The sequence below is a fragment of the Prionailurus bengalensis genome, chromosome D3 (assembly GCF_016509475.1).
Source record: "Prionailurus bengalensis isolate Pbe53 chromosome D3, Fcat_Pben_1.1_paternal_pri, whole genome shotgun sequence".
Classification (NCBI taxonomy): domain Eukaryota; kingdom Metazoa; phylum Chordata; class Mammalia; order Carnivora; family Felidae; genus Prionailurus; species Prionailurus bengalensis.
This window is the reverse complement of record NC_057356.1, coordinates 67,067,331-67,094,148: the sequence shown is the minus strand read 5'-3', so window position 1 is coordinate 67,094,148 and position 26,818 is coordinate 67,067,331. Positions and strand designations below refer to the sequence as shown.

At 42.1% G+C, this 26,818-nt stretch overlaps 1 protein-coding gene across 2 annotated transcripts in view; it reads right to left on the bottom strand.

Annotated features, from left to right (window-relative positions):
- Positions 1-26,818, bottom strand: part of KATNAL2 (katanin catalytic subunit A1 like 2) — a 68,629-nt gene that overhangs the window by 4,201 nt on the left and 37,610 nt on the right. For both annotated transcript variants that reach the window (XM_043558748.1, XM_043558749.1), the window contains exons 7-13: positions 25,379-25,477; positions 25,093-25,170; positions 22,195-22,293; positions 20,121-20,184; positions 19,801-19,919; positions 14,770-14,861; positions 12,466-12,576 (exon numbers count right to left, since the gene is read on the bottom strand). In XM_043558748.1, the coding sequence (XP_043414683.1) occupies positions 12,466-12,576; positions 14,770-14,861; positions 19,801-19,919; positions 20,121-20,184; positions 22,195-22,293; positions 25,093-25,170; positions 25,379-25,477 (662 nt within the window). The remainder of the gene's footprint in view (positions 1-12,465; positions 12,577-14,769; positions 14,862-19,800; positions 19,920-20,120; positions 20,185-22,194; positions 22,294-25,092; positions 25,171-25,378; positions 25,478-26,818) is intronic.

Here is a 26,818-nt window from a genome sequence, read left to right as displayed (position 1 = left end):
TAAATTGAAAAATGAAAATACCCTTTCAGGGAGCATATGTGAATCCTAACTTGGGGGGTGACCAGATTTCTTTAAAGATTCTGTCTTGCCTCTACCTGTTATTCCTCCAGTCCTGAGCTGAGAATCTATAGTCCGGGGGTGCTTTACCAGCAGTGACAATTCCCTATTTCTTTTTTGTATTTGCTTTGTTCTTTATCAGCCTCACTCTGTTGAAATTCATTTTACGTCAGAAACTTAGCCCCTCTCCCCCCCCCCCCCCCAGCCATTCCCCCTCTCAAGGCCAACATTTCTATTTAAGGCACAGGGTCAAGGAAACTTTGAAAACTCTAGGAAATTGTTTTTTTGCATTTGAGATATTAATATAGGCTGTTGCTTCAGTCGTACTTACTAAGCGGTGGGCACTGGGTTCAGCATTGTACAGATACTAACTCTTTAGACTCTCACACAACCCTATGAGGTAGGTACTATTTTTTTTTTTAATTTTTTAACGTTTATTTATTTTTGAGAGAGAGAGACAAAGAGACAAAGTGTGAGCAGGGGAGGGGCAGAGAGAGGAGAAGACACAGAATGCAAAGCAGGCTCCAGGCTCTGAGCCGTCAGAGGGCTCTGACTCGGGGCTCCAACCCACAAACCGCAAGATCATGACCTTGAGCTGAAATCAGACACTTAACCGACTGAGCCACCCAGGCGCCCGGTAGGTACTATTTTTATATCCGTTTTAAGATGAGAAGACTGAGGCACAGAGATTGAGTAGCTTGCTTGAGGTCAGAAAGCTAGTGAATGGTAGCAGTGGATTTGGACCCAAACAGTGAGACTCCGGAGCCTGTACCTAAGGGACTTGTCTGATGCCAGTATAGTAACAGCAAGTCGACTGCCAGCTCATGTCACGGTGAGATTTCAGAACCTTGGGAACAGAGAGAGGAGTATAAAAGTTTCCAGGGAGAAAAAAACAGGTTCCATATACAGGATCAGTAATAAGACTTCTCATCAGCAATGTGAGATACTAAAGGAAAATAGAGTAACTAACTAGAATTTAAATAAAAATTTGGAAAATAAAAAGTGTTTCTAAAAAAAATAGAGCAATGCCTTCAAACTTCTGAGGAAAAATACTTTCCAATGTAGTTTATATATTGATCAAACAATTAAGTTAGAGGATAGAATAAAGATGTTTTCAACACTAAAAGTGTTTAAAAGCCTATTTACCTTCCATTGCACCCTTTATCAGGAAAGTGCTGGAAGACCAAAGGGAGAGGGTAAACCAAACCAAAGGGCTACGTGGGATTCAAGAAACAGAAGGAAGTCTCCAGGATGATGAGGTGAGGTCCCAGGGTCTCCTGATCTACTGGGTACAGAGGATCATCAGGGCAGTGTGGTGTTGGCAAAAAGGTTCTGGCAGACATGTCTCCAAGAAGATGAAATTGATAGGAGAGCTGGCATGTTTGAATGAATCCACAGTGGATTCAGACAGCAGAGTGTGGTGGCTGAATCGGAGGAGCAGGTGAAGTGCATTGGAAAGGAAAGGAGGGGAGGGGAGGGAGGGATAATTTAATAGGGGAGAAACCATGAAATTCACATTTTAGGAATTCAGTTCAGCAACACTGACCATTTGACAAGTAAGTGTATTGTCGCTGCTATGTCTCCGATACACAGAAATTAGTAAGACAGACTCCCTACTTACAAGTAACTAAAGGCAATACAAGGGAGGTTCTGGCCGTGGACTGCAGGAATGTTGGTCCTGTAAACTTCAAAGATAAACCTGGGACTTGAGATCAGACTAAAACCCAACAAGGAACAGAGACTACACTGAAGGAAATTACAGGGCTGGGGGTGATAAGCAGTTGCCATATTTTTCTCAAGGCCTTTACTTGGACCAGCTGCCCCTTCTGCAAAGGCAGGGACTGCAGAAGGAAGGTTCTTTTGTAGGGGTACCTTCTCCTGGGTCTCCCCATCCCATCCTGAGTGACTTCTGATTGAAAGGAAGACCAGAGCCCCAGAATGCCTTAGGAAAATGGAGTCACGCAGGAGGCGGGAAAACAATACCTCACTGTAGATGTCTGTATTGATCAGCTAATGCCCTAAAGCAAGAGATTTACCTCAAAACTACTTGTGGGCACAAAATAAGTGCAACTCTCTGACAGCCAGGTCTGATGAATGCACTTTTAATGACATCAATAATAATATAATCATACAAGGGAGGAAACAAAGGACAAATGGAATGTACCCAGGAATTATTCTTTCTGCCAATATATTTCTATGAAGAAATTTAACGTGTGGCAAGCAGAAAACACTCCCTTCAGCTCTTACATTTTGATTTTTGACTATTCTGTTCTCATGCCTCCTTTACTTGGATTATCTGGTACTTTCATCACCTCAGAGGGCCAAAGCAAACTGCGAGAGTGACACGAGACACAGCAAAGCCTCACAGGCCTCAGACCCTGGCTGCTGGACTTCTGCTCACCGGCCTCCTAGACAGTTACCTGGGCTCCAAGGCCTTGCACCTGAGCACCCCAGCTTCTGTGCCAAACCTTCAGGGCCTTTCCCCGGCTCTTTGCTTTTTTTCTCCCCTGTTAAACCGTGTGGTTCCTGGGACAGAGATCATTCCAAATTTTACAGAATTTGGAAACAGCCTAGTTCTTTTTCGCTCGTTCAATAGTTAAAACATACGAAGTTCAAACTATCTCAGCATGGTAGGAGGAAAGGAACCTTCAGTTCTGTAAGCAGTCTTTGCAGAACGTCCATGACCGACATGGAGTGATCATGGCGGCCCGAAGGGCAGGGTAAGGATGCAGTATTCTGTAGTGGAGAATGGGGAGCCAGTGCATAAAGCACTAAAAGTTACTTTGCCTCCCTCCCAGAACCCCACATAAGCTGACTTGTATCTACATTTCCCACTTGGGCCAAACTGGGCTGTTTGCTGTTGTCTGAATCCACCTTTTGCCATCCTACCTGAGCTGCTGCTCAAGCTATTTTCTTCCACTTTGCCTACCAAGAGCCAAGTCACTTTTACAAGCCCAGTTCAAGTGTGCTCCATTCCATAAAGGCTTTTGCTTTTCTTTTAAATTTCTGTTATCAGGGGTGCCTGGGTGGCTCAGTTGGTTAAGCGTCTGACTTCAGCTCAGGTCATGATCTCATGGCTTGCGAGTTTGAGCCCCGCAACGGCCTCTGTGCTGACAGCTCAGAGCCTGGAGCCTGCTTCGGATTCTGTGTCTCCCTCTCTCTCTGCCCCTCCCCCACTCACACTCTGTCTCTCTCTCTCAAAAATGAATAAATGTTAATTTTCTGTTATCAGAAATTGCCTCTTCCCTATACAATTCTATTTTACTTATTGTTTGTACCATTCACATAGTACTGCTATATCCCCGTCTCATTATTTGTGTTTATATCTCATTCATTGTCCCATTAGCCAACTTCCAGAGTCCAACGATCATGGACTATATTTCTTGGATTCCCCATCCATCCATCATGCCGAATACACAAAATACATGCTCAATAAATACTATTTGGATGAATGCATGAACTCTTGGTGCAGGGCTACTGGCTTCATGTAAAATGATCTGCTTCCTTAAAGCCCAGCATTTATTCATGAAGGTCTATATGCTTTGTTGAAAATTAGCATTGCATAGTCATTTGTTCTAATTAATAGAGAAAATCAACATCAACTGGAGCAATGGGAATAAAATTTTCTATTTTCATCTCCAGTGAAAATAAGGGAAACAATGATTTTGGGGGATGATTCATCCAACTCACTTGGCTGGGCAATGCTTTTGAAGATGAACTGAAAGATGTAGTCTCCATGTGGGGCCTCTTATCTCCAGAGACTCCACTGCTCATTCTCAGGACTGAGCTCACAAGCCTGACACAAGAGGATCCAGCGGTAGAGTCTAGAGCAATTGTTTCAGTTTATGCGCTACTGACATTTGGGTTAAGAGCATCATTTCTTTATAATAAAGAATGAAAAGTATTCCTAATTACCACACTACCAATGAAGAAGATATATTCCCATTACTCTTGCCAACAAATATATTATCAATAATTGGGGGGGGGGGAATGGGAAGATTCTGTTTCCAACAAAATGAAAAACTCTAGATATCCAGAAATCTCTTGTTATAAAGCCCCATTAAAAATGATGAATTAGAGGCGCATGGGTGGCTCAGTCAGTTGGGCGTCTGACTTCAGCTCAGGTCATGATCTCACGGTTCCTGAGTTCAAGCCCCACATCGGGCTCCGCACTGAAAGCTCAGAGCCTGGAGCCTGCTTCGGATTCTGTGTCTTCCTCTCTCTCTCTGTTCCTCCCCTGCTTGTACCCTGTCTCTCTCTCTCTCTCTCTCTCTCTCTCTCTCTCTCTCTGTCAAAAATAAATGAACATTAAAAAAATTTTTTAAAAAATGATGAATTATAGGAAACACTTTCTGAATACACAATGAATGAGCCCATAAGGAAGCAAGGCCAAATTCTTGAGGACCAAAAATGAAGAGGAAGCTGAAAATCAACACTGAGCAGTTGAAGTTGAAGCTGTGGCTTACTTGAGGTATTTGCCTCTTAGTTACAAAAAAGTTTAGATTTGAAAGTTTACATGTGGGATAACACAGAAGGCCTTGGCCCCATTCAAGATGGGAGGTGGAATCAAGGCCCATCACATAAAACAACGAGGGCACATCCTCTGTGAAAGGGTGGGTTAGAAAAACATGCCCACTACTAAGGAAGGAACAGGAAATCTGCACATGAGGGTAGGAAGAAGTCTGCCTTCATAATTCAGAACTACAGACCTACCCTCGCTGGCGTGATCAAAGAAACTCAAAGCTGAGGAATTAGCTTCAAGTGGTCGAAAGCTTGACACAGTCAAATACAAATTTTCTCTGGAAGGGCACATGGAAGACCCACAGATTGAGTCTGCTTCGTTCAATGTAAGGTCACCATCCAACAGAATTAGACCCTACTGATCTGGAGCATAAAATAGATGTGTTTGAGATGTATGAAAAGATAAAAGGGAATCAACGAGAAGAGACTTTCCTTCTGGCCAAGATTGAATAGCCCATCCTCTTACAACCAAAAATCTCTGGATATGATACAGCAGACAAACACTGGGAAACACTGAAAGGTGGAAAGAGGGAGGACAGGCTAGGCACTTCAGGACTTGAGGGATCACGTGGCAGTGGCTTCTCTGGGTTTTCTTTTTGCTTCTCGTATATCCCTGATGGGGTGCTGGAGAAGCCTGGGCCCCAACACTGCTAACACGCACAGACAAAAGGCCATTTTCTTTTTCCAAGGGACTGTGAATAGGAGGTCTGTCAGGGCAGAAAACCTTTTTGATAATAGCTGCCCTACTCCAGCCAAACACCAAAGAAAAAACTGCTCCCCCACCTAAGTGTGTCTGTGGGGCTGAGCTGGGAGCTGAGTCATAGTGGGAAGAGCATGGCTCAACAGGCTGATGCCATATTAAAACCCTCAAGAGAAAAGAAATAAATTATGGCCCACCCACATGGTGGAATTCTGTATGGGATTGGGTAGATTTTCAAAGTGGTCCACAATCTATGATGCGAAAGAAAAAAGAAAAACAGGCCATCTAACAAAATAATATGCATCCATAGGATGATCACATTTTTAATTTTGTGTATGTGCGTATATCCTATACACACAGAAGACTCTGGAAAGATATCTTTCCAAGGTACAGTTACAGGGGACTATTCACTCAAGCAATACTGAGGCATATAAAATATTTTATGAATTTGTATTACTTTTCTGCATAGCCCAAACAGTAAAACTATTTCCTCCTTTGGAAAAAAAAAAATTCCCACAGAAAGCTACACAGGCAATAAATGATAACAAATAACCAAACCATTTTCACCAGATGGGTATATACAAAGATGATAATACTTGTGTCACAGTGGTAAAATTATGAGTACTTTTTCCCTAGCACTTACATTTCCTATAAAACAGTTATATTTTATAATTTGTAAAATTTGGTTTAAAAAAATTTTTTTTAATGGTCATTCATTTTGGAGAGACGGAGTGCAAAAGAGACAGAGACGGAGTACAAGCAGGGGTGGGCAGGGAGAGAGGGAGACACAGAATCCGAGGCAGGCTCCAGGCTCTGAGCTGTCAGCACAGAGCCCGATGCAGGGCTCAAACTCATGAGCCATGAGATCATGACCTGAGCTGAAGTCAGAGGCTTAACCGACTGAGTAATTTATAACATTTGGTTTTAAAACCTATATTTCAGGTGCGCCTGGGTGACTCAGTCAGTTAAACGTCCAACTCTTGGTTTTGGCTCAGGTCATGATCTCACAGTTCATGAGATTGAGCCCCGCGTCAGGCTCTGCGCTGACAGCGTGGAGCCTGCTTGTGATTCTCTCTGTCCTTCTCTCTCTGCTCCTCCCCGGCTCACATGTGCGTACTCGCTCTCTCTCAAAATAAACTCAAAAATATATATAGTTCATGTGTCAGCCTGTGCCATTAAGAAGAAAAAGTAATGCCCAATAGGCCAGGTTGAAAAAGATTTGTGTCTGATGGAACCAAGCAAACTAAGGAAGGTGTGAATGGGACAAGGGCAAGGTTACTGCTAGCAATCTCCTGCTCAGTCAGTCCCATGCCTTCCCCATTGCACCTACCAAATCCTGCACCACACACTTCTTTCCTGCTTGTGTTGGAATCACTCATCAACCTCATGTGGAGGATCATGGACTTACTATTATTGCAGGGGATAGTGATATTATGTATGGACAGAAGCAATGTCAAGCAAAACAATTTGACCACTGGTAGACACAAAAATACAATGAAAGATGAAAAGCCTGCAAGCATGACTGAATGCAGTTACGACGAAGGATGCAATCATCAGATCAGAGTGAGTTCAGGCAAACCACTGTTTCCCAGAGCATTCTCAAATGGAACACTGGCCTTGTAAGATGCTCCTTGAGGAAAGGACTCTTGGATCATATACGTGTGGAAAGTCCTGCTTTCTCATAGCTACTTTTGGAGAGTCACAACACCCAATGACATCTTAAAGACACTGAGTAGTCCTGTCGTGGGGGAAACCAGTTGAACTGTCTGTAATTCAGTATCTCTTGAAATTATTAGATCACTAGATTCTATTTTTTCGGGGGGGGGGGGGGTTGGATAATGCTGACCTGTGGCAGACCAGTCTCAGAGAAATGTTGATCCAGAGGGTAATGATAGTGAAGGCATGAGACTTTCCCCTGGAGCCTATGAAATGCGTGAAGATATTGTGGAAGGAACTGAGGTTCTGTATGCTGAGCTCTTCAATCACACGCACACACTTTAAAGAAATATCATGCCAGAGAGGAGGCAGTTCATACAGGAAGAAATCAGTTTACATGGGTAAGTTCTTGCACATCCCCAGTGCAATAATCTCTTGGATCTTATGCTTTCCTCTGAATGTTAGGATTTGGGTTTGTTTTTAATCCAAAATTTGGTCATACCCAGTGTTTGATTTTTTTAAAGGGATAATGAATTTTCTAGCCCTTCTGCAATGGTAAAGAAGAGATGAGTTTCATCATACCTCACACATAAAGTTTTCACACCTTAGTTGTACAAACTATCATCAAGTTAACTAGACATCTAAAGATAGCATTTGCCTTAATGGCCCTGTTCAGTATTTTGTTTCCCTCTGGACTCTTCGGTCTGAGTTTGTGAATACCTAACAACTGAGGCGGGTCAAATTAGCCCCAATTGTGCTCACTAAATATTTCTTACGTGGCTGTTATTTTAATGATAATATTACAAATGCAACATTTGTTATTCTTCTCAATGCTTATTCACGTTGCTTATTCACTCATTGGCTTAGTGACACAGATGTACTATTATTTCTTGCTTCCTTCTTGTCCTATGAGAGTGTAGATGAGCGAAGGTGCTCCTCGGAGAAGAAGCACTGAATAAAAGATGGGGCACACCATCTCACTGCGGAGAAGGGAGAAAATGACGAACCCTTTGGGACAGAATGTACTCCTCTAGGGAAAATGATAAGTTAGCGAGTAGTAAACAGTAGCCTCGTTCCCTGAAAGATGCTGCAGATGAGCATTACCACTAACCAACCATAAAGAATTTCTTCTGGGATTTTAAGATTGGGTTTTTATATAGTTTGGTATGATTTAGTTATTTCCCCCAGAAGGACAGTGTGCTTTAATCAGACAATTTTATTCCCTCATGGAAGACCCTAAAGCCAAGGTAAAGGTCTGTCCCAAAGCCTTGATAAAAATGCAGTATTTCCTCATAAACGGACCTGGGCAATATGTAGCAAGGGACTTAAAAATCATCCTTATCCTTTTACACAGTAATCCTAATTCCAGAAATCTGCCCTAAGGAAATGACCAAATTTTGGTCAAAGATTTTGATTCAAGGAAGTTCATTTCAGTGTTATTTATAATAGAGAAAAAGTTGGGAGCATCATATATGTTCAATAGGAAAGGAATGATTAACTAAATTGTGGTATATTCACATGTGGGAATTTTGGACAGCCATTACAAAATCCAATTTTCAAGAATTATTTAATGACTTTGGAAATGTTCTCACTCTAATGTTAAGTAATGAAAGCAGGACACTAGTGGGAATACAAAATGTACAACCTCTATGGAGGGAAATTTGGCAATCTCTACTATAATTTCATGCACATTAACCCTTTGACCCAGCAATTCTATTTCCAGGAACCTATCCCAAAGATATACTGGCAAATATACAAAGTGGTATATGTGCACCATTACTCACTGTAACATTATTCATAATAGCAAGAATAGGAATAACCCGAATGCCCATCGTCAGGTGATTGGGGTAGATTATCAGAGGTACAAAATGGAACATACACAGCTATAAAGGGAATAAGGAAGAACTTTATGTTCAGAATATTTGCTTAAGAAAAAAAAAATCAAGATACAGACCAATTTATACGATATGCCACCTTTTGTGTGTGTAAACCAAATTCACTTATTTTATGGTGTTAGAAAGAACAAACAAAAAACCTTATGAGTTCACCTGTGGGGCATGTGACAGTTGGTCTCTATATAATGCCTGTCACTTACTTCTGTTGAGTGAGTCTCAACCGGGGATAGTTTTGCCCCCCAGGGAACATTTGGCAATGTCTGAAGACAAATCGGGGCTGTTACAATGGGGAGTCATGCTACCGGCATCTAGTGAGGAAACCCCAGGGGTGCTGGGGCCTTCATACAATGCACAGGGCGGCGCCCTCAGCCAACAGTTATGTCAGTAACTGGCCCAAAATGTCAATAGCGCTGACGTTGAGACATCCCAAATTAGCACTTCCATCCTGGGCCACGTGTGTACCATTTTCCTCATCAAAATGTTGCTGTCCTGAGAGTATTGGTATTATTACAGAGAAACTCTGTTACACACACAAATACAAAATAGATCTATCTACGTATTAGGATTAGGTGAATATTAATTGTATTAATGTTAAGAACTGTGATTTTCCCAATTAGAGAAAAGCTATGGCTATAAAATCAAAAAATTTCACTAAAACTCTTGTAATCTCACATTTGAATGAGCGATACTGGTATGGATTCATTATTTGCCCCTTTTTAAACCTGTGTATTTCCCTAGTTCTGCCCAGTCAAAAGGCCAAGAAGCAATGATAACCCAGTTAGCAAGGAGCACCCCTGATTGTGAGGTTTCAGTCTCTAAATATTATTTTTCCCATTAAAGGATATGATGAGCACAATTCAGAAAATTTAGACATATTACAGGACAGTCTCCCTGGCAGCAATCAAGGCAGTGGTAACTAAGGGAAAAAAGGCGAGGGTGGGGGGGGGGGGTGGGGGAGGGGGAGACTGTTCTAGATTAAAGGAGACTTATGAGAACAACCAATTACAAAACGCAAACCTTGTTTGGATACCAGTTCAGCAAATCAATTCTAAAAAGACATTTTGGAACAATATGGGAAATCTGAATATAAACTGGGTATTTGATGATATGGAAGAATCACTGTTAATTTTGTTGGGTATGATAATGGCATTGTACAGGAATATAAGAAAATGTCCTTTTTTATTTTTACTCTTTCAATGTTTATTTTGAGAGGGGAGAGAGAGAGAGAGAGAGAGAGAGAGAGAGAGCGCGCACATGAATAGGGGAGGGACAGAGACAGAGAGGGAGAATCCCAAGCAGGCTCTGCACTGTCAATGCAGAGCCTGATGTGGGGCTTAAACTCACAAACCGTGAGATCACAACCTGAGCCGATAATCAAGAGTCAGATACTTAACTGACTGAGCCACTCAGACGTGCTGAAAATGTCCTTTTCAAAAAGATGTATAGTAAAATATATTTGTGAGAAGTAACATGACAATCTGGAATATACTTTAAAACATTGCAGCAAAATGAGGGAGGGGGCAAGAATAGATTATATCAATCAGGCAAGATGTTAGTTACTGAAACTGGGAAATGGTGCTTTTTCCTCTTCTTTAGTGTCTGTTTAGAGTTTTTCATACTAAAAAGTTTTTTAGAGCCCAGCATTGCTCAAGGACAGATCCAAAAGAACGTATCTTTTTTAATTAAAAAAATTTTTAATGTTTATTCATTTTTGAGAGAGACAGAGTGAGCAGGAGAGAGGTAGAAAGACAGAGGGAGACACAGAATGTGAAGCGGGCTCTAGGCTCCAAGCTGTCAGCACAGAGCCCAATGCGGCACTGGAACTTGGGAAGGGCGAGATCATGACCTGAGCTGAAGTGTGACCCTTAACTGATGGAGCCCACCAGGCACCCCTGGATCCAAAGGTACGTTGTAATGATGCAAGCAAAGCCCAAAAGCATGTGTGTATTTGCCGTTTGCCATAATGAGGGGCAATTCTTTTGGAAAAGCCCTTCTAAGCTTCTTTAATTTTTTATTGTCTTTTTTTTTTTCTTCTTCTCAGACCATTTTATGTGGGGTTTACCGAAAATGATCACCTCAGGGGACTTGTGGCAGCACAGAAACTTCCTCAACAAAACCCTAGGTGTTCACTGGCAGTAGAAGTTTCTCTATCCCTCTAGAAAATGTGTAGGTCTCCCCGGGGGGCACAGACGGTCCTGGAGGCATGCACGAAGCTTCAGTTTCCACGCACCCTCCCCAGCTGACTCCCACAGTCACCCCGGGACAAGAGGAATGTGGTTATGACCAACCCCACTGCAAACAGCTGAAGCAACAGAGGTCCTTTCTCGGAGGCATTTCGCAATCGTTTATTTGAATGATAGTTCTCTGTTTGGACTCCACTGTAATATTTGTATATAAATGCCTCTATCATGAAAACATAAGATGCTGATCACCTTATACGTTAGTGCAGTCTTATAAATTTAAGGGGAGGTGGAGCCAGGCTGAAATTAGGAATATATTTAAAATAACAGATTCCACATGAATGTCATCATCTCTTTTCAGTGACTTCTTTGGGAGCCTAGATGACCAGCATGCACAACAGCACACACAACATTCATCTTTGAATGTAGAAACACAAATGGATGGGGTGGGGGTGGGGGAACAGTGTCACAAGTCCCACCTCTGTTGCAGATTTGCTGTTGACTTTGGGTGGATTGACCTTCCTTGACCTTGGACCCTACCTGCAAATGGGAAGAACAACATTTCCTTATCTGTCTCCTGTTTTACCTGCCTCAAAAGAGATAATGTGTGTGAAAATATCTTGGGACTATAAAGGAATTAGAGTTATTTTTTAAATATACTCTCCAAGTAGATAGTTTTCCCTAGTCAACATCTCTTATTTCCCAATTCTACTTCTAGAATTGTTCTTTAACCACTCTGGGATACAGCTTGAATAAAACACTCAGAGAGTAGATTATATTTTCAATTAGAGATTATTTAGCTTCCTATTTACTATGTAACATTAAAGATTTTCCTCCTAATTTAAAAAAAAAAGTTTGATTTTAATACTGTTAAAGAATAAACATATTATTTCTGGAATATTCCTGAGTCCTAAAGATTTTAGCATTGTATTAGTTCTCTGCCAAAGCCCTGCATAAATACAGTAAATAATTTGGCTTTAAACTCAAAATGTCCATTGAAAATTTTTTTTATGTTTATTTCTTTTTGAGACAGGGACAGAAAGAGACAGAGCATGAGTGGGGGAGGGGCAGAGAGAGAAGGAGACACAGAATCTGAAGCAGGCTCCAGGCTCTGAGCTGTCAGCACAGAGCCTGACATGGGTCATGAACCCACGAACCATGAGATCATGACCTGAGCTGAAGTTGGACACTTAACCAACTGAGCCACCCGGGTACCCTTCAAAATGTCCATTTTAAGTATTGCTAGTGGTAGGCCTGGCTTATGTTCCTTCTTTTAAGGCAGATTCTTTCATGGTACAGATAGCAAGGACCGAGGCCTTGACCAAGAAAGACTTCAGATTAATCTTCCAGGGCTGGAACCAAACATTGAGACTTTGCCCAAACTGGGCAATATAACGTCTTCATCTGTACTCAGTGTCTCATGGAAATGCATTTAAAGTGTACTAAGATCTCTTACCATGGCAGGTTAGAAGCTGCTAAGACAAACACGAGATCTTCTGAGCGAGCCAGCCCATCCATCTGCACCAGTAACTCTGTCTTCATCCGGAGGCTTCCTTCATGTTCTCCCCTACAGAGAGACACAGAGGTGAGGTTCTCCCAGGACAGAGTGTTTGCTTCCAGGACAAGAGTGGCACTCACAACATTGATTCAGTGCCTGTAGAACAGGTTCCTTGCCTCATTCCCGGGAGCCACTCTTGGGAGAGTTGAAGGAAACGAGTAGTTTGGTATTATTTTCACATAGAGAGTGAGAGAAGGGAAGTAAATGAATATAATGACGACATTGAGAAGAAAACCAAAAATTGGCAGTGAACTAGAAAATAACTAAAGGGCAGACAGTACTACTAAGCGATTGAACGCAGCCGGGCTGGGTCTCTCTGTAGTAGTATTATTTGCCCTTTGTAAAAATGGATAAGTGAGAATAATCCTTTCGTTTATACAGCAGGCATGAAAGTGCTTTTATACACCATAGTTCTTTTCATATAATTTATGGATATACTCTATTGAAGAAGAGAGATAAGCTACTGCATTGAATCTGTTTCATTCTCTTCTAATAAGAGGCACGGTAATGACACGGAGAGTATGTTTTCCTTGCACAGCCTGCTGGGGCTGTCTGCTGTGCAGATTCACCCTCCAAGCCCCACCTCCACCGCAGCCAAAGACCCTCCCACCATGAAGGAGCTCACTCCAGGACCTAACAATCTAAACTGGCTCTGAATCCGGACTGTATTCAGCAGGCTCTCCTTCCTCTTCACTTGTATAGACTGAGTTAAAAGGACAAAAAATGCCTTTCTTGGACAACACGACATTCAACTTCTCCTCTCTGGGCATGTGTAGTGGCAGCATCAGTTAGGTATGTGTTTTTGTTAAGAACTGTACCACTCACTGTCAAACTACCTTTTCCCAAGAGAAAGGACAGTTTCACAGTATAGTTATGTATTTATTTAGGATTTACTGATACTTATTCTTTTCATATGACCCAGGAAGTTCTCAGAGCACCTGCCTTTATTCCCTGACTCTAGTTTTAGGGGTCAAGTTCCAGGCAAGGAAGCTGCCATTCAGTGTAAAACTCGGAGTACAGTCAAAGGCAGGAGATAAAGCTTCCAAATTAGCCATTCAAAGCTGTGGGAAACCCCGGGAATGGAGATTGACAAAGCGAATGTAAGAATGAGTGCACAGTTCACTCTGGTAGGGCAGGCCAGGTGGGCTGGGTCTTTGCAGACAGAATGACCACTAAGGTGGTCTGGTGGGTGCCTATCCAGGTGCCTGTGCATGTCTTCCCCTGTCAGGTCCTGTATAGAGAGGCAGAGCATCTAGCCTGAGGCTGACAAGCACCCATGAAGCCATGGAAACTGTCCCATTGACCTCAATGCCATCAATCCCATGCATCCTGGGTGCATCTTAATGGTTGCTTTTCCCTGTTAGGAAAATGATTTCCAAAAAGTAAAATTTCATAAATTATAGTTGTACTTCCAAGAAGTTGAGTATTTGCCTTTTATCACTATTAGTTCTGCCTTGATGATGGTCCGTCCATGAGAGGCCATTAATAAATGCCGCTCTGTTGAGATTTCCCAGAGACCTGTTTTTCCAAGCCAGGTTTAGTAAGAAGTTTCAAAGAAGAATACTTCTGATGAAGACAGAAAGAGTTTCTTAAAGCACACACACACACACACACACACACACACACACACAAACACACACACACACACAAGGCTCACTGTAGTCTGAGATGTGTTCTTTCCTGCTGGGGACGTTAGTGGACACTTAATCTTTAGAGGTAACATATGTGACATATTTAAAATCAGACAGGCTGACCCACCACCTGATGTCACAGAAAAGTGGTGGCTTCCCTGGCCTCACACACTTTGTTGAGAGCTACCTCTTGGGACTTGCCCTTTGCAGCCCCATTCCCCACAGGCAGCCCCTCTGGCTCCAGAGGAGGTGGTCACAAGCAGCTATTTTGAGCCAGCGAGACCGTTATGGCAGCCTGGGATCGTGGGGCTGGGTGATCTTCAGGCCTGAAAACCACTCTGTGGGGAAAGGGGGAAGGGAGGATGACATTTCCTCCGGTTATAAAAACTACTTAAATCAGCTATTCAGTTAACAGGATCTAATTTAAAGACCTTTCCATGTGTCTGCAGAAAATTTGTGGGCTTATTAATAGGCTCATTCTGCTGGTAAATGTCGATGGGCTTCCGACCATCAAACACACTTACAAGAGGGGAGAAGTGATGACCGAAAAAAAAAAAACCCTGTCTGTTACCCAGGAGCCGTGCCTCTCTGACTCATCACTGACTCCAACTCGTCCAGGAAGATGGTGGAGGGGGCGTGATAGCGGGCGAGTTCAAATAACACCTGGGTGGGAGAGAAGCAACCACATGTTCAAATTCATATAGTTAAGTTAAAGTTCTCAGATGCTCTCAGAGATTAAGAGCTTAGAATGGCTGTAATGTTAAGTATTTATGCTGCACTCTGTTCTTTCATAATAACTTTATAATCATTACTCCTTAGCACAACCCCATGGGGTTGGACGGTCCAATTATTTCCATTTATCACTTGACAAAATTAGAGCCAGAGAGAGTTAGTGGTTAGTTCAAGGTTACTAATCATAAATGGGAGAGCTTAAGCTAAAACTCAATACCTGAGCTCTAGTTGGTTAGTTAGCCCCCGAGACTCCCTGCCAATAACATGTTCCGTATGGACAAAAAAGCCTTGGAATATGTAAAGTCATTTAATGGTTTTCCCTCAACCTTTCAGGACAATGAGAGAGGGTCATTCTCAGAAGGAAGAATTGTAGGGGAAGGATACAGTTCCAGTTATGGGTAACAAGAAGAATTTTGCCCCTTTCTGCTCCCCAAATTACTCCATGGGGTCCTTATGCCACTCCAAACACTGTTGTTTGGTAGGTTCAGGTACTTTGAGGGAATTTAAGGCAATTCCCAATTGAATAAAATGTTCCATTCCAGAATAAAATATTATAGACTGAACAAGAACAGAAAAACAGCCAGCAAAAGAACAGACATATAAAAACAAAATAAAGAGCTCTAAAGGGAGATGTGGTAGTGATGAAAAGAGTATAAAAAACCAAAGCTTTTTTTTTTAACCTTGAAACTGATCTCTTGAGCATCATATACAATTCTTCACTGGTTGATCGGAGAAAGCAGTAGAGACTTAGAAAAGAATAGAGGTTCTTTAATAGGCAAAGGGGATTTATTCTCCATGTCACTTAGCGCTAGCAAAGTATCACAGAACAAATCAGAGGAGAAGAGCCCAGAAAAGACCAGATTGTGTTTTCCTGGGTAGTGGCAGGTTACCCCTTGCTGGTCTCCCCGTCCCTGAGTGGGAAGTCCCTCACTTTCACCACTGCTTGTACATGTGGTGCACCCATGCTCATGAGCAAGTATTTTCCTTTCACAGAATCCTGTTTCATTCGGCCAAGACAGTTGGCTCAGCCTAATGAACTGAGAGAACAGTGTCAACGCCGGGACACTCATCACGAATGCCTTTTAGACACGATAGCGACGTGATCATTAGAAGCAAGCAACTTGTTTTCCTTGTCACAAAAAGAAAAGCCCCAATACAGCTGATATTAAGGGTGATTACAATAGCAGCAATCTACCCAATGAAAAGTGGAATATCAGAACTCTTTCATAGAACCATACATGTTTTTAAGGTGCTCCCCAAGGTGCAGAGAGACCAAGGGGCCCTATGAGACCAAACGCCCAGTTGGAAGGAGAACCGCATCCGGACCCTGTGTCTCCATATCGACCGTACCACTGCTCTTCCCACTGCCAAAGAATATATAGAACTCCAGGTAAGTGCACTGGAAGCGTTAGTCCAAAATTTTCAAAAGTACTTGGAGGAAGTTAAATCATACAACTAGGGGTGGGGGTGGGGGAGGGTGTTGAAAGATGTAAGCACCAACAGGTGTGTGCATTTGCTAAAGAGACCACTCAACTATTCAATAGCATCAATTCCTAGGAGGCATGAACATTAGGAGGGGAGGGAGGAACATAACCCAAGGGTTCCCTATAAATAACTCTTTAATTGGAATAGGAAGAGAAACAAATGGTAGGAAAGCTTCTCTGATGTAGAGGAAGGTCCTGAAGGGTTCTCTTTATCTGAAAGCTTCATAGTAAAGATTTTGACAGCATGACCAAGATTTTCCAGGTGAGGATCCTTCCAAGAGCTCAGAAAAGAATTTCTGAGACGATAGAGGATGAGACCCCCCAAGGTTAGGAGAGGTTATCTGTTTTCCCTTTGAATTACTTTTTTTAAATATCCAAAACCAAAAGTGCATTTCACAGAAAAAAAAGGAAATACAAATATCTTTTAAACCTATAAAAAGATGCTCAAGTTCACTCAGAGTTAAATGCATATTTGAGCACTGAAATATTAATTTCACTATCAGATTGGCAAAGATTTTTTTATTATTTTTAAAGATTTTTTAAATGCTAATTTATTTTTGAGAGAGAGCACAAGCAGGGGAGAGGCAGAGAGAGAGGGGAACAGAGGGTCCAAAGTAGGCTCCTTGCCATCAGCACAGAGTCTGACTCGGGCTCAAGCTCACGAAACACGAGATGGTGACCCGAGCCGAAGTCGAACGCTTAACTGACTGGGCCACTCAGGTGTCCCAAAGATTTCTAAATTTGGGTGGTACACAGTGTTGGCCAGGGTGGGGGAAGCAAACACGCACACCATTTATGGGTGTAGAAGCTGGTGCAACCCTGTTGTCAGGCAATTTGGCAATCAGTGATCTTTCATTCTCTCTGACCTAGCAATTCTACTTAAGAGAAATCATCTTACACTACTATATACGCAAGGACATGGATAGGTAAGATTGTCTGCTGTAGCTTTGTTCATGATAGCAGGAGGCTAGAAACAACCTAACTGTTGTTTACATTAGAGATAGCCATTAAGAAGAGACTGGTTAAATACATTTTGCAATGAACATTCCATGCAATGAAATCTGATACAGACTCCTAAAAGAACGTGTTGTGTCTATAATAGTGTGGAACAATATTCAAGTTATATTGGTAAGTGTGAACAAAAACAAAAGTTATAGAAGGATATGTGTAGTGCGTTCCTACTGACACTTAGTAAAGAAGGAAGATATAGATGCAGTTGTTGGTATTTATATAAATATGATAAATGTTCTGGAAGGCTGAACTAGCAACTGTAGCAGTTGCCCCTGGGGAGAAGGTTCAGGGGTCTATATGCCCTTTTGTATCTTTTTTTTTTTTCAAAAATATGAATTATTTTTAAAATATATGGGAAAGGAGGGGGAGAAATTGAGGAAGGAATCATTTCCTCACCCCTAGAATTTTAACAAAATAATTCTGAAGCAGAAGAAAACTTTAGTTAAATAAAATGCTCACACAGAATAGAGAGTTCTTGTTACGTGACTTTTCTGGCTATCCCACATTAAACAAGACAATTCTTTTAGTAGTTTCAATCTTTGTTAAGGATATTCATAAAATATTTGAATTTGTTCTTCTGTCTAAGGAAGTCCTGTCCAGAGAATATAATGTAATCTTTCTTTGAGCATCTTGCAGTGTTTTGTGCGCATAGCTGTAAACACCACTTTTTCATGACAGGAGATGAATCTAAACTGAGTCTGGGGGCATCTCCTAAGAGTTTTAGTGTTCCGCCGCAAATAGAAATGGAATGTTAAAAAAAAAAAGTCTTCGGGGGCGCCTGGGTTAGCATCTGACTTCGGCTCAGGTCATGATCTCATGGTTCATGAGTTCGAGTCCCACGTCCTGCTCTGTGCTGACAGCTCAGAGCCGGAGGCTGCTTTGGATTCTGTGTCTCCCTCTCTGTCTCCTGCTCAAGCTCTGTCTCTGTCTCTCAAAAATAAATAAACATTGAAAAAAAATAACTATTATGTATGAGAATACTATTTAGGAGAAAATTCAGACCAGAGAAAGAGGTCTAGAAATAACAGAGATGGCAAAATAAGCTGACCAAAAAAAAAAAAAAAAAAAAAAATCTTCAGGCTGATGATTTTATAGTTAGTTGGATTTCAGCTCATTGAAATCAAGCTAACTAGAACCACATGGAACCCCAAAATTTAGGAACAGGTGAGTTCAAACCCTATCTTTGGACCTGGCACTAAGTTAGACTCAAAGAACAAAGAAACAGATGTCAACATGGATTTCTACAAATTACAATCTCGATGGGTGATAAGAATTCGTAGGGGCCCCTGGGTGCCTCAGTCGGTTAAGCCTCTGACTCTGGATTTTGGCTCAGGTCATGATCTCATGGTTTATGAGATCAAAGCTGCGTCGGGCCCTGTGTTTACCGAATGGAGCCTGCTTGGGATTCTTTCTCTCCCTCTCTCTCTCTGCCCCCTCCCCTGCTCATGCTTTCTTGCTCACAAAATAAATAAATAAACATTCAAAGGAAGAATTTATAAAAACTTACACATTTGAAGTAACTTGAGAAAAGTGTCAAAGTAATAAATAATAGGTCATTTTAGGTAAATCAATCCTATAAAAATATTCTATTATGACTTCCCAGTAAGCCATAATATTTTGAAAATAAGTCATCTAAGGGAGTGTAACCTAAGCAAAATATTTTAGAGTAAATTTCTTCTCAGAAAATGTATAGTATTTACATTTACTTAGTATTGATTACTTGCCAGTCATTCTACAGAATTCAATAGTTTAACTGGATTTCTGAGAAGGACCCACTTCACATTGAGGAGTAAATCATAAACAGGTGTTCTCATAAGATAACTGTGAAGTGTAGTAAAAAATGTTACATTATATTTTATATAAAATATACTTTCTATTTCTCTCCTAAGGAGAGAAAAAACTCTAAGGCTATGGGGCACTGTGGAGGAAAGTTGCTCAGACCATCTGAAAGAATAATTGTCTTAAATTTCTTAGTTCTTTGAGTATGTAGTGTAGGGACTTGCAGACAGTAGCAGCCTCTCAAATGTTAACTCAATATACCGCACATGCTTAATAATAAATGCTTCTTGAATGAAGAAAAAAAATATTCCACTTCATAAACAACCTTTTCCCCAGATTCCATTCCTAAGCTACATGAATCACAAAAGGACCATTGGTCAAATTCTCAAAGGAAAGGACATCATGTTTTGCTGACGGGGACAGGATTAATATCCACCTATAATAGTCAATCAATCCATCTTCTGGGTTTTTAGTAATCAAGATCCGGGATAAATTCTAACATATAAATCGCTTAAAAACAAATAAGCTCTAACATCATTTTGTACCACTGTATTCGCTGGCATTTATTCTGAAAAAACAAAATCAGGAATTCCTACCCGAACAAGTTTTTCTGAATCCCCTCTCCATTTGCTGACAATGGTAGACGCAGAAATGTTAAAGAAGGTTGTTTTGCACTCCGTGGCCACAGCTTTGGCCAGTAAAGTCTTCCCTGTACCTAGAGACACATGGGGATGAATTGTGAGCAACACTTGAACTCCATCCCTCTGCTAACAGATAGAAGTCAGTGTCACAAGAAGTCGGTGAAAAAGGAGATGGTTACCTAGCGGTCATTAGCCCCAGTGCTGAATGAGGACAGGACAAGTCGTCATCCACACACACACTTAATATCAAGACCCAAACAGAAAGATTCCTTTACCTGGAGGGCCATAGAGCAGCAGTCCTTTCCAGGGGGAGAGAATTCCTGTAAACAGCTGTGGGTACTATGGAAACAAGGAACAAAGAAGAGGTTTGGAATCCGTATGTCAGCCTACACACCCTCAGCGCAATCGAATGAAGCCAGAGTGAAACACAGCACAATTCAGAGAGTCAGCCTTTTTTCAAGGCTGGCTGCTTCTATTTACATCATATTTATCCCAGGTTGACTTTCACACTTGATAGGAATGCGTGGCTTAATATTTGTGGCTTTTTACAAGAGCAGTTTTGTTTTGTTTTGTTTTAAGGAAAAGAAAGGCATACGTGGGCACTTTTCTTCTCCATTACAGTAGTTATTGCCTACATACATAACATCATTTCCCCCAGGGGTCTATATACAGGGTATTTGGCAATCTTTTGAATGTTGTGAACAGGGAGTGCCCTTTAAGATAACCACCAGAACCGACAAAGGTGTGTGCGAGTTAGGCATGAAGCTATGGTGAAGCCTGATTTAGAAGCTGGGAACCTTGGTGCTGAATGCATTATGAGACACTGACTCCAAACAGGACATACATGAACTTCAGTGATTCTCTCCCGTTAGTTCAAATTCAGACAGTCTGGAGCATAGGTAGAGTTGACAGAGAACAAGGAAGAAGGAAAAACAATAGTATGATTATAACTAGCTATTAGTTTCTTGCTGATGCTAATGTCAAAATCTCGATGTCATCACATACAGAGCTTATGATACTATGGAGATAACACATCCAGAGAGTTTCAATGAGAGGTGCTATCCTTTCCAGAAGACTTGTACTGTAGAGCCACTCAGAGGAAAGGGTGAATTAATTCCCACTAGTTCTGAATACCAGCATATTTTTTACTCCCATGTCAGAACACAGAAAGAAAGAGAGGGGAAAGACATTCCAAATTCATTGATTTTTGTCTCATTAGAATAGAAGCAGCCAAAAATCAGGGGCTGCATGGGCTCAGTGGTAATAATAAGTAGGTTATTCAATACAATAAATTTGTTATCTTCACTGGGGAAGATCACAGAAAATGGCCGCAAATTATCTGCAGCTCCTCCCACCACATGAATCTGGACTTGGCCTTGTGACTTTGGCCAATGAGACATCAGCAAGTAGAAGAAGAGACGTGGGAGATGCTGTTGGATTGGGACCTGCCCTTTCTTGCTTCTGTCTGGGAACCCTCTGTCACCATGGGAACAAGACTCGGTCTGCCTGCCGGAGGATGAGAGGCACGTGGAGAAGTCTCAGTGGTTCTGTTTATTCCAGCTTCCCCAGCCACCCTGGCTGATGCCCCGGATGTGGGAGTGAGCCCAGCCAGTATCATGTGGCAAAGAGATGAGCTGGCCCTGCTGGGCCCAGCCCAAACGGCACACCCCCACAGGCGCACATAAGTAAGTGATTGTTGTTTTCTAAGGTGCGAAGTTTTGGGGTGGTCTGTTTTACAGCCAGAGCTATGTGGTACACTGACCTTCTCAGTACCACAGTTGTAAACCCACCATGGAAAGTCCTGTTTTTCTATTTTCTTTCCTGTTTAGTGAACCACTCTGCACAAAGACTTGTCAGGAATCAGCAAGGAGCACAACACGATGGCTTTCCTGCTGGTGCCCTGGAAGGGGCTGTCTAGTCCTTACAACCGGTCAAAGCAAAACCCCAGGTGATGTGGGTATTGGGGAGGGTAGGCGGTAAGATGTATAGAAGCAAAGTGAGAGGCCTTCTCTTACAGGAGGTATTTCTGCTATAATACGTATATTTTTAGGGAGGCAGGCTAATTTGAACCTATCTATAGCAACTGGCAAATTATATATATTAGAGTCTTAGATCTTAAATGATCACTTGAACAGACACCTGCCTTGAACCAATATGTAACATGATTCCAAATTGCCTACAACGGACTGGGCCTTGGTACTCCAACATTTAACCAAATACTGTGACACAGGCAAAAAGTTAACTTGATGGCAGAAAAACATCCTGTCCTCTTCCTGATGGGTGCATGACATATAGTTTGTCCAATGGATAATGAACAGAAATACCCCCCACGAGGCTTCCCATCCTTACCCTTATAGGGTACACGACAGCTTCTTTGACTAACTGCTTGGCTGCATCGAGTCCAATAATGTCATTCCACTTTATGTTTGGACTATGGAGATAAATGTCCTGCAATGCACATTTGATCATTTTGTTAAAACTAGTGTTTTCCTCCACAGCTGTAATAAACACAGGAGCAGCAGAATACTTGACTTACAATAGGATGGAAAGGTGATAAAAACTTTTCATGTTAGATATACGTATATATGCATATTGTAATCATGGGCTAGCTCACTAAATGGATGTCATGAACATATTCAGTGATTTTTCCCTGAAGAAGATATTGGTGATACAATATGGTACTTTTAAGAGGGAAAAAAAAAATCTCCTGACGATGGACTATACCTGTCTTCAGTTAATAGCAAACCGTGCTGATTTACGGCTGTAATCAAAGAGGCTACAGAATATGCCTTCAAATTACATTGGCTTTGACTGCAAAACATAGTTCCTAGCCAGTGCCTGGCTCCCCTTGCTCCTTGCTCTCTCAAACGCTTTCTTAATTTGTGGCCTAAGAGAGATCATGCTCCTCTGAAACCAATTTCTCTTTTTCCCTAGTGATCACCCCTACTTTCCATCAGGAGCAATTGCTCCTACAAAATTCAAGGAAGCCAACAACCGGGCAAAAGTGCGGTCTGCCCTCTCCTTGTGGAGCCCTGTAGCAACCATCTGGGGCAATCAATTAAGGCCGGTTTTACTGATAATTCATTTAAAGTTTCCAAACGTCAATTTCACAAGCCCCCTCGGAACAGTCACTCAGGGCCTTTCTCAGTAGGAGCTCTTTCAGGCAAACTGAGTAACTAGTGTGTTACATCAAAAAAAAGAAAAAGCTCCCTCTTTCAAGTCATTCTGAGTGACCACAGAACAATCTGGAAACTAGTTTTATGTGTATTTAATTTTTAAATAAACAATACACGCACATGGTTCAAAAACACACGTTTTCAATGCTGGTGACATGTTTTGCCCCCACCCCTATTGCCTGTCTCCCCATATCCCTCTGCCACGGGTGACAACTTTTATTAGAGAAACTATTCATTCAAGTGATTTTAGGCGTGATCCATTCCTGGACGGGATGGCAGCGAAAGCACATCTATCTTCCAGAATCCTGGGAGAACCCTCCCTGTCTTTAGACGGTGTATCTGCCTGCTAGCCCACCAGCCACTCACATTCTTGCTACCACAGTTTCTTAGAAGAAGCTTGGCACACGGTGGGGATTGATCTACCCTGGAATTCAAAGCAGCCATAGATAAAAGCAGTATTCCTTGCCCTCTTCTAGAGCTGACATTGAGTTCCACATAGCAGTATTTAATTTCCCAATGGGAAATTCCTCCTCATAGCCGCAAAACTTATCAGTCAGAACTCAACAGGACTGCCTCACGAGGTGGTGAGCTCCCCAACACTGTAAGCGTTCAAGCAGGGACTGAATGACTACTTCCCGTGGCACTTTAGGAAAGATGCCAGGTGGAATCATTTCAGGCCACTTCTCCTCTACACGTCCGTTATCATTAGTTATGGTATCCTTTTGCAGAAACAGTAACAAAAAGGATATTTTTCTCTGCTCTCTGGTGCATCCGAATTACCACAGCCTGGCTCAATCCTCATCCTCTCTCACTGGTAATAACTTGAGAGCTGGTCTCCTTATCTCTATTTCTTTGATCTCCATCCACCACACTGTCATCAGGACATCTGAGTAGCCCATTCTCCCGATGGACACCTTTCAAAGATTCCGCATGTCCTCGAGACAACTTCCAATGCTGGGCTGGTGCTCACTATGCCCCTAGCTCAGGAACTCTGGCCTGTCTCTGCAACCCCGTTCCCCACCACTCCTTGGGGCTCATTCAGCTCAAAGCAGTACGATTTCACGGTGTGTTTGGCCCAGAACCCTCCACCCTCCCTCTTCTACTTTTTCACGTGCCTATTTCTTATGTATCTTCTTCCCTAGTGTTTCCCCACCCTTTGGCACAAAACACCCCTCCTTTGGGTTCTCCAAGTGCACCTTACCCATGGGATGAGAGACTCTTTCAGGCAAGGACGGTGTCTGATTTGTTCATCTTTGTGTTTCCAGCCCCCACCACATGCTTGACACCTAATAGGTGCGGTAACAGCTGCGGAACTGAACAGCCAGAGCTGGGGAACCCTTAATTACTGCAGAATAGCTGTGCATTTTTTGGAACATATTAAACATCTCTCTGAGTCTGCCTAGGTTGCAGTCTTTCATTAAATATGAGATCGCTGGATATCAGATAAATAGCCTATAACACAGGAATCTATTCTGTTCCCAAGGAACTTGCCCAAAGTCACACAGCTAGAAAAAGAAGGATGTAGAAATCAAATCCAGGTCAATTGATTCCAGAGCCGGTATCGTTAACCATGAGACTCCACTGCCTTTAAATTCTGAAGGGTAAGCTTGAAATTCAGTAGTCTGGATGATAAGCTCTTTCCTGCTAATCTTGTTTTTCATGGAAATTTCCAATTATGAAATCATCAGACTCCCAATATCTCTGTTTCTAGACTTTGACTGTTTAAACAAGACACAGACATGCTCTTTCCTTCTCTAAGAGGCTTTCTCTCCTTAACTGTTGGCTCTGCTCTAAAACCTTTCACCTGTCCCTTGCCTTCCAAGTCTGTTTCCCTTTTGGTTTTCTTGGCCTCTGTAGTGAGATGGTGGGCTCTTTGTATTGTAATTTTATGATTCTATAATTTATTTATCATGCATTATTGTGCCTCTAAACAATATGAGTGCCTTTGCAAGTGGGGGCACTTTATAAATAAATGATCATATTTATTGTTATTAATAAAAGAAGCAGCCCACAATGCTCTAGGAGCCCCGATCCGCCTCCGTAAATTTGTGAATTGAATATCAGATCTTACCCGGCTCACCACGGCTGCCAATTCTCGCATCTCACTATTCATGCCAATAAATGCACTCAGAGGTTTCAACAATCGTTCCTGATGATGGGAACAGAAAGTTTTACGTTACAATATTGTTCATAACTTAGAAAGCAAAACAGGATGCGGATCTCAGTGACATAAATGGTGGCAGATAGCTGTGACCTTTGAGTTGATCTCAAAATTTCTCTGGACTCAAAATTATATTTCTCAAGTTTGTCCTGATGTTGGTAGTTTGCAAGACGAATGTCACATCTTAGCCACTTACTGAGGGGTCTGGGTTACAGTCAAGGCTGTTCAAGCCAACTTCGCTGGTTGCTCCTTTGATGGCATCTGTGAGCAGCCCTCGGAAGTCAATGATTTGGCCCTGAAAGGGAGTAATGGTTATTTACACCATTAAAACATAAGAGAAGACAATCCTCAATAACTCAGCTTCTGTAAATCAAGACACATTTATGTACTTTGGTATGTAGGACACACAAAGTGAAGCTTTGAAAAGAACCTGCACTGGGCCTCCTGGGTGGCTCAGTCACTTGAGTCCTGCTCAGGTCATGATCCTGGGGTCGTGGGACTGAGCCCTATGTCACGCTCTGCACTAACCATGGAACCTGCTTAAGATTCTCTCTCTTTCTCTCTCTCTGCCCCTCTCTCTCTCTGCTTCCGCCCCCTCCCCTGCTCACATGTGCTCACTCTCTCTCTAAAATAAAAAAAATATTTTTTTAATAAAATAAAAAGAACCCGCACTAATAATGAACAAGATGATTTCCTCAAGTTGGGCACTCTAGAAGAAAAAATAAGTTGAAATAAATTCCTTAGAATGAAGTTGGTTTGAATAAAAATTCACAAGCATTTTTCAGTTCCTGACGCCATGCCATATGCTTCCTTACAGGTCTGGCTCCCCTATATTGTCTCATCCTTTGAGACATTTCACACACAGGAAGAACTCATCATCAGGAGAGTGATGATAGTTCCCATTAACCACCATGTACATTTTCCACTCAGTAGAGTCCCAGCTAACAAGTGACTTAAGGCCAGGTTTAAACCCAGATATCTGCCTCCCGTACTCCTCCCAATGCCACCTCATCTCCCCCGCAGGCAGAAAGAGAAAGGAAGGATGCATGCAAGAAAAAAGTAATTAGCAGTAGCCAGCACTTACCGAGTGTATATTATATGCTGGACACTATGCTAACATTCTCCACTCGTTATGATATCTTTCTAATTAAAAACATTTTTTTAAATGTTTATTCATTTTTGAGAGAGACAGAGACAGAGTGTGAGCAGGGGAGAGGCAGAGAAAGAGGGAGACACAGAATCCGAATCAGGCTTCAGGCTCCAGGCTCCAAGCTGTCAGCACAGACCCCGACGTGGGGCTGGAACTCATAAGCCACAAGATCATGACCTCAGCTGAAGTTGGCACTTAACCTACTGAGCCACCCAGGTGCCCCTTTTTAAAATTTTTTTAATGTTTATTTATTATTGAGAGAGAGAGAGAGAGAGAACCCATATACTTGAGGACCTTAAAAGGAGCCAGTTCAAGCCAATGAGAGCTCCCTTAATTTCCAGGGAGATGCTTCCAGCCTCCCCTCCAAACACACACACAGTCAGAGTTTAGTTCGCCCCAGAAGAGCCAGCCAGGGGTAAGTCTGAAGTCCTGTAGTTTGAGAACTTGCTTGAAGAAAGATGACTCTTAAAAAGACACCCAACCCCA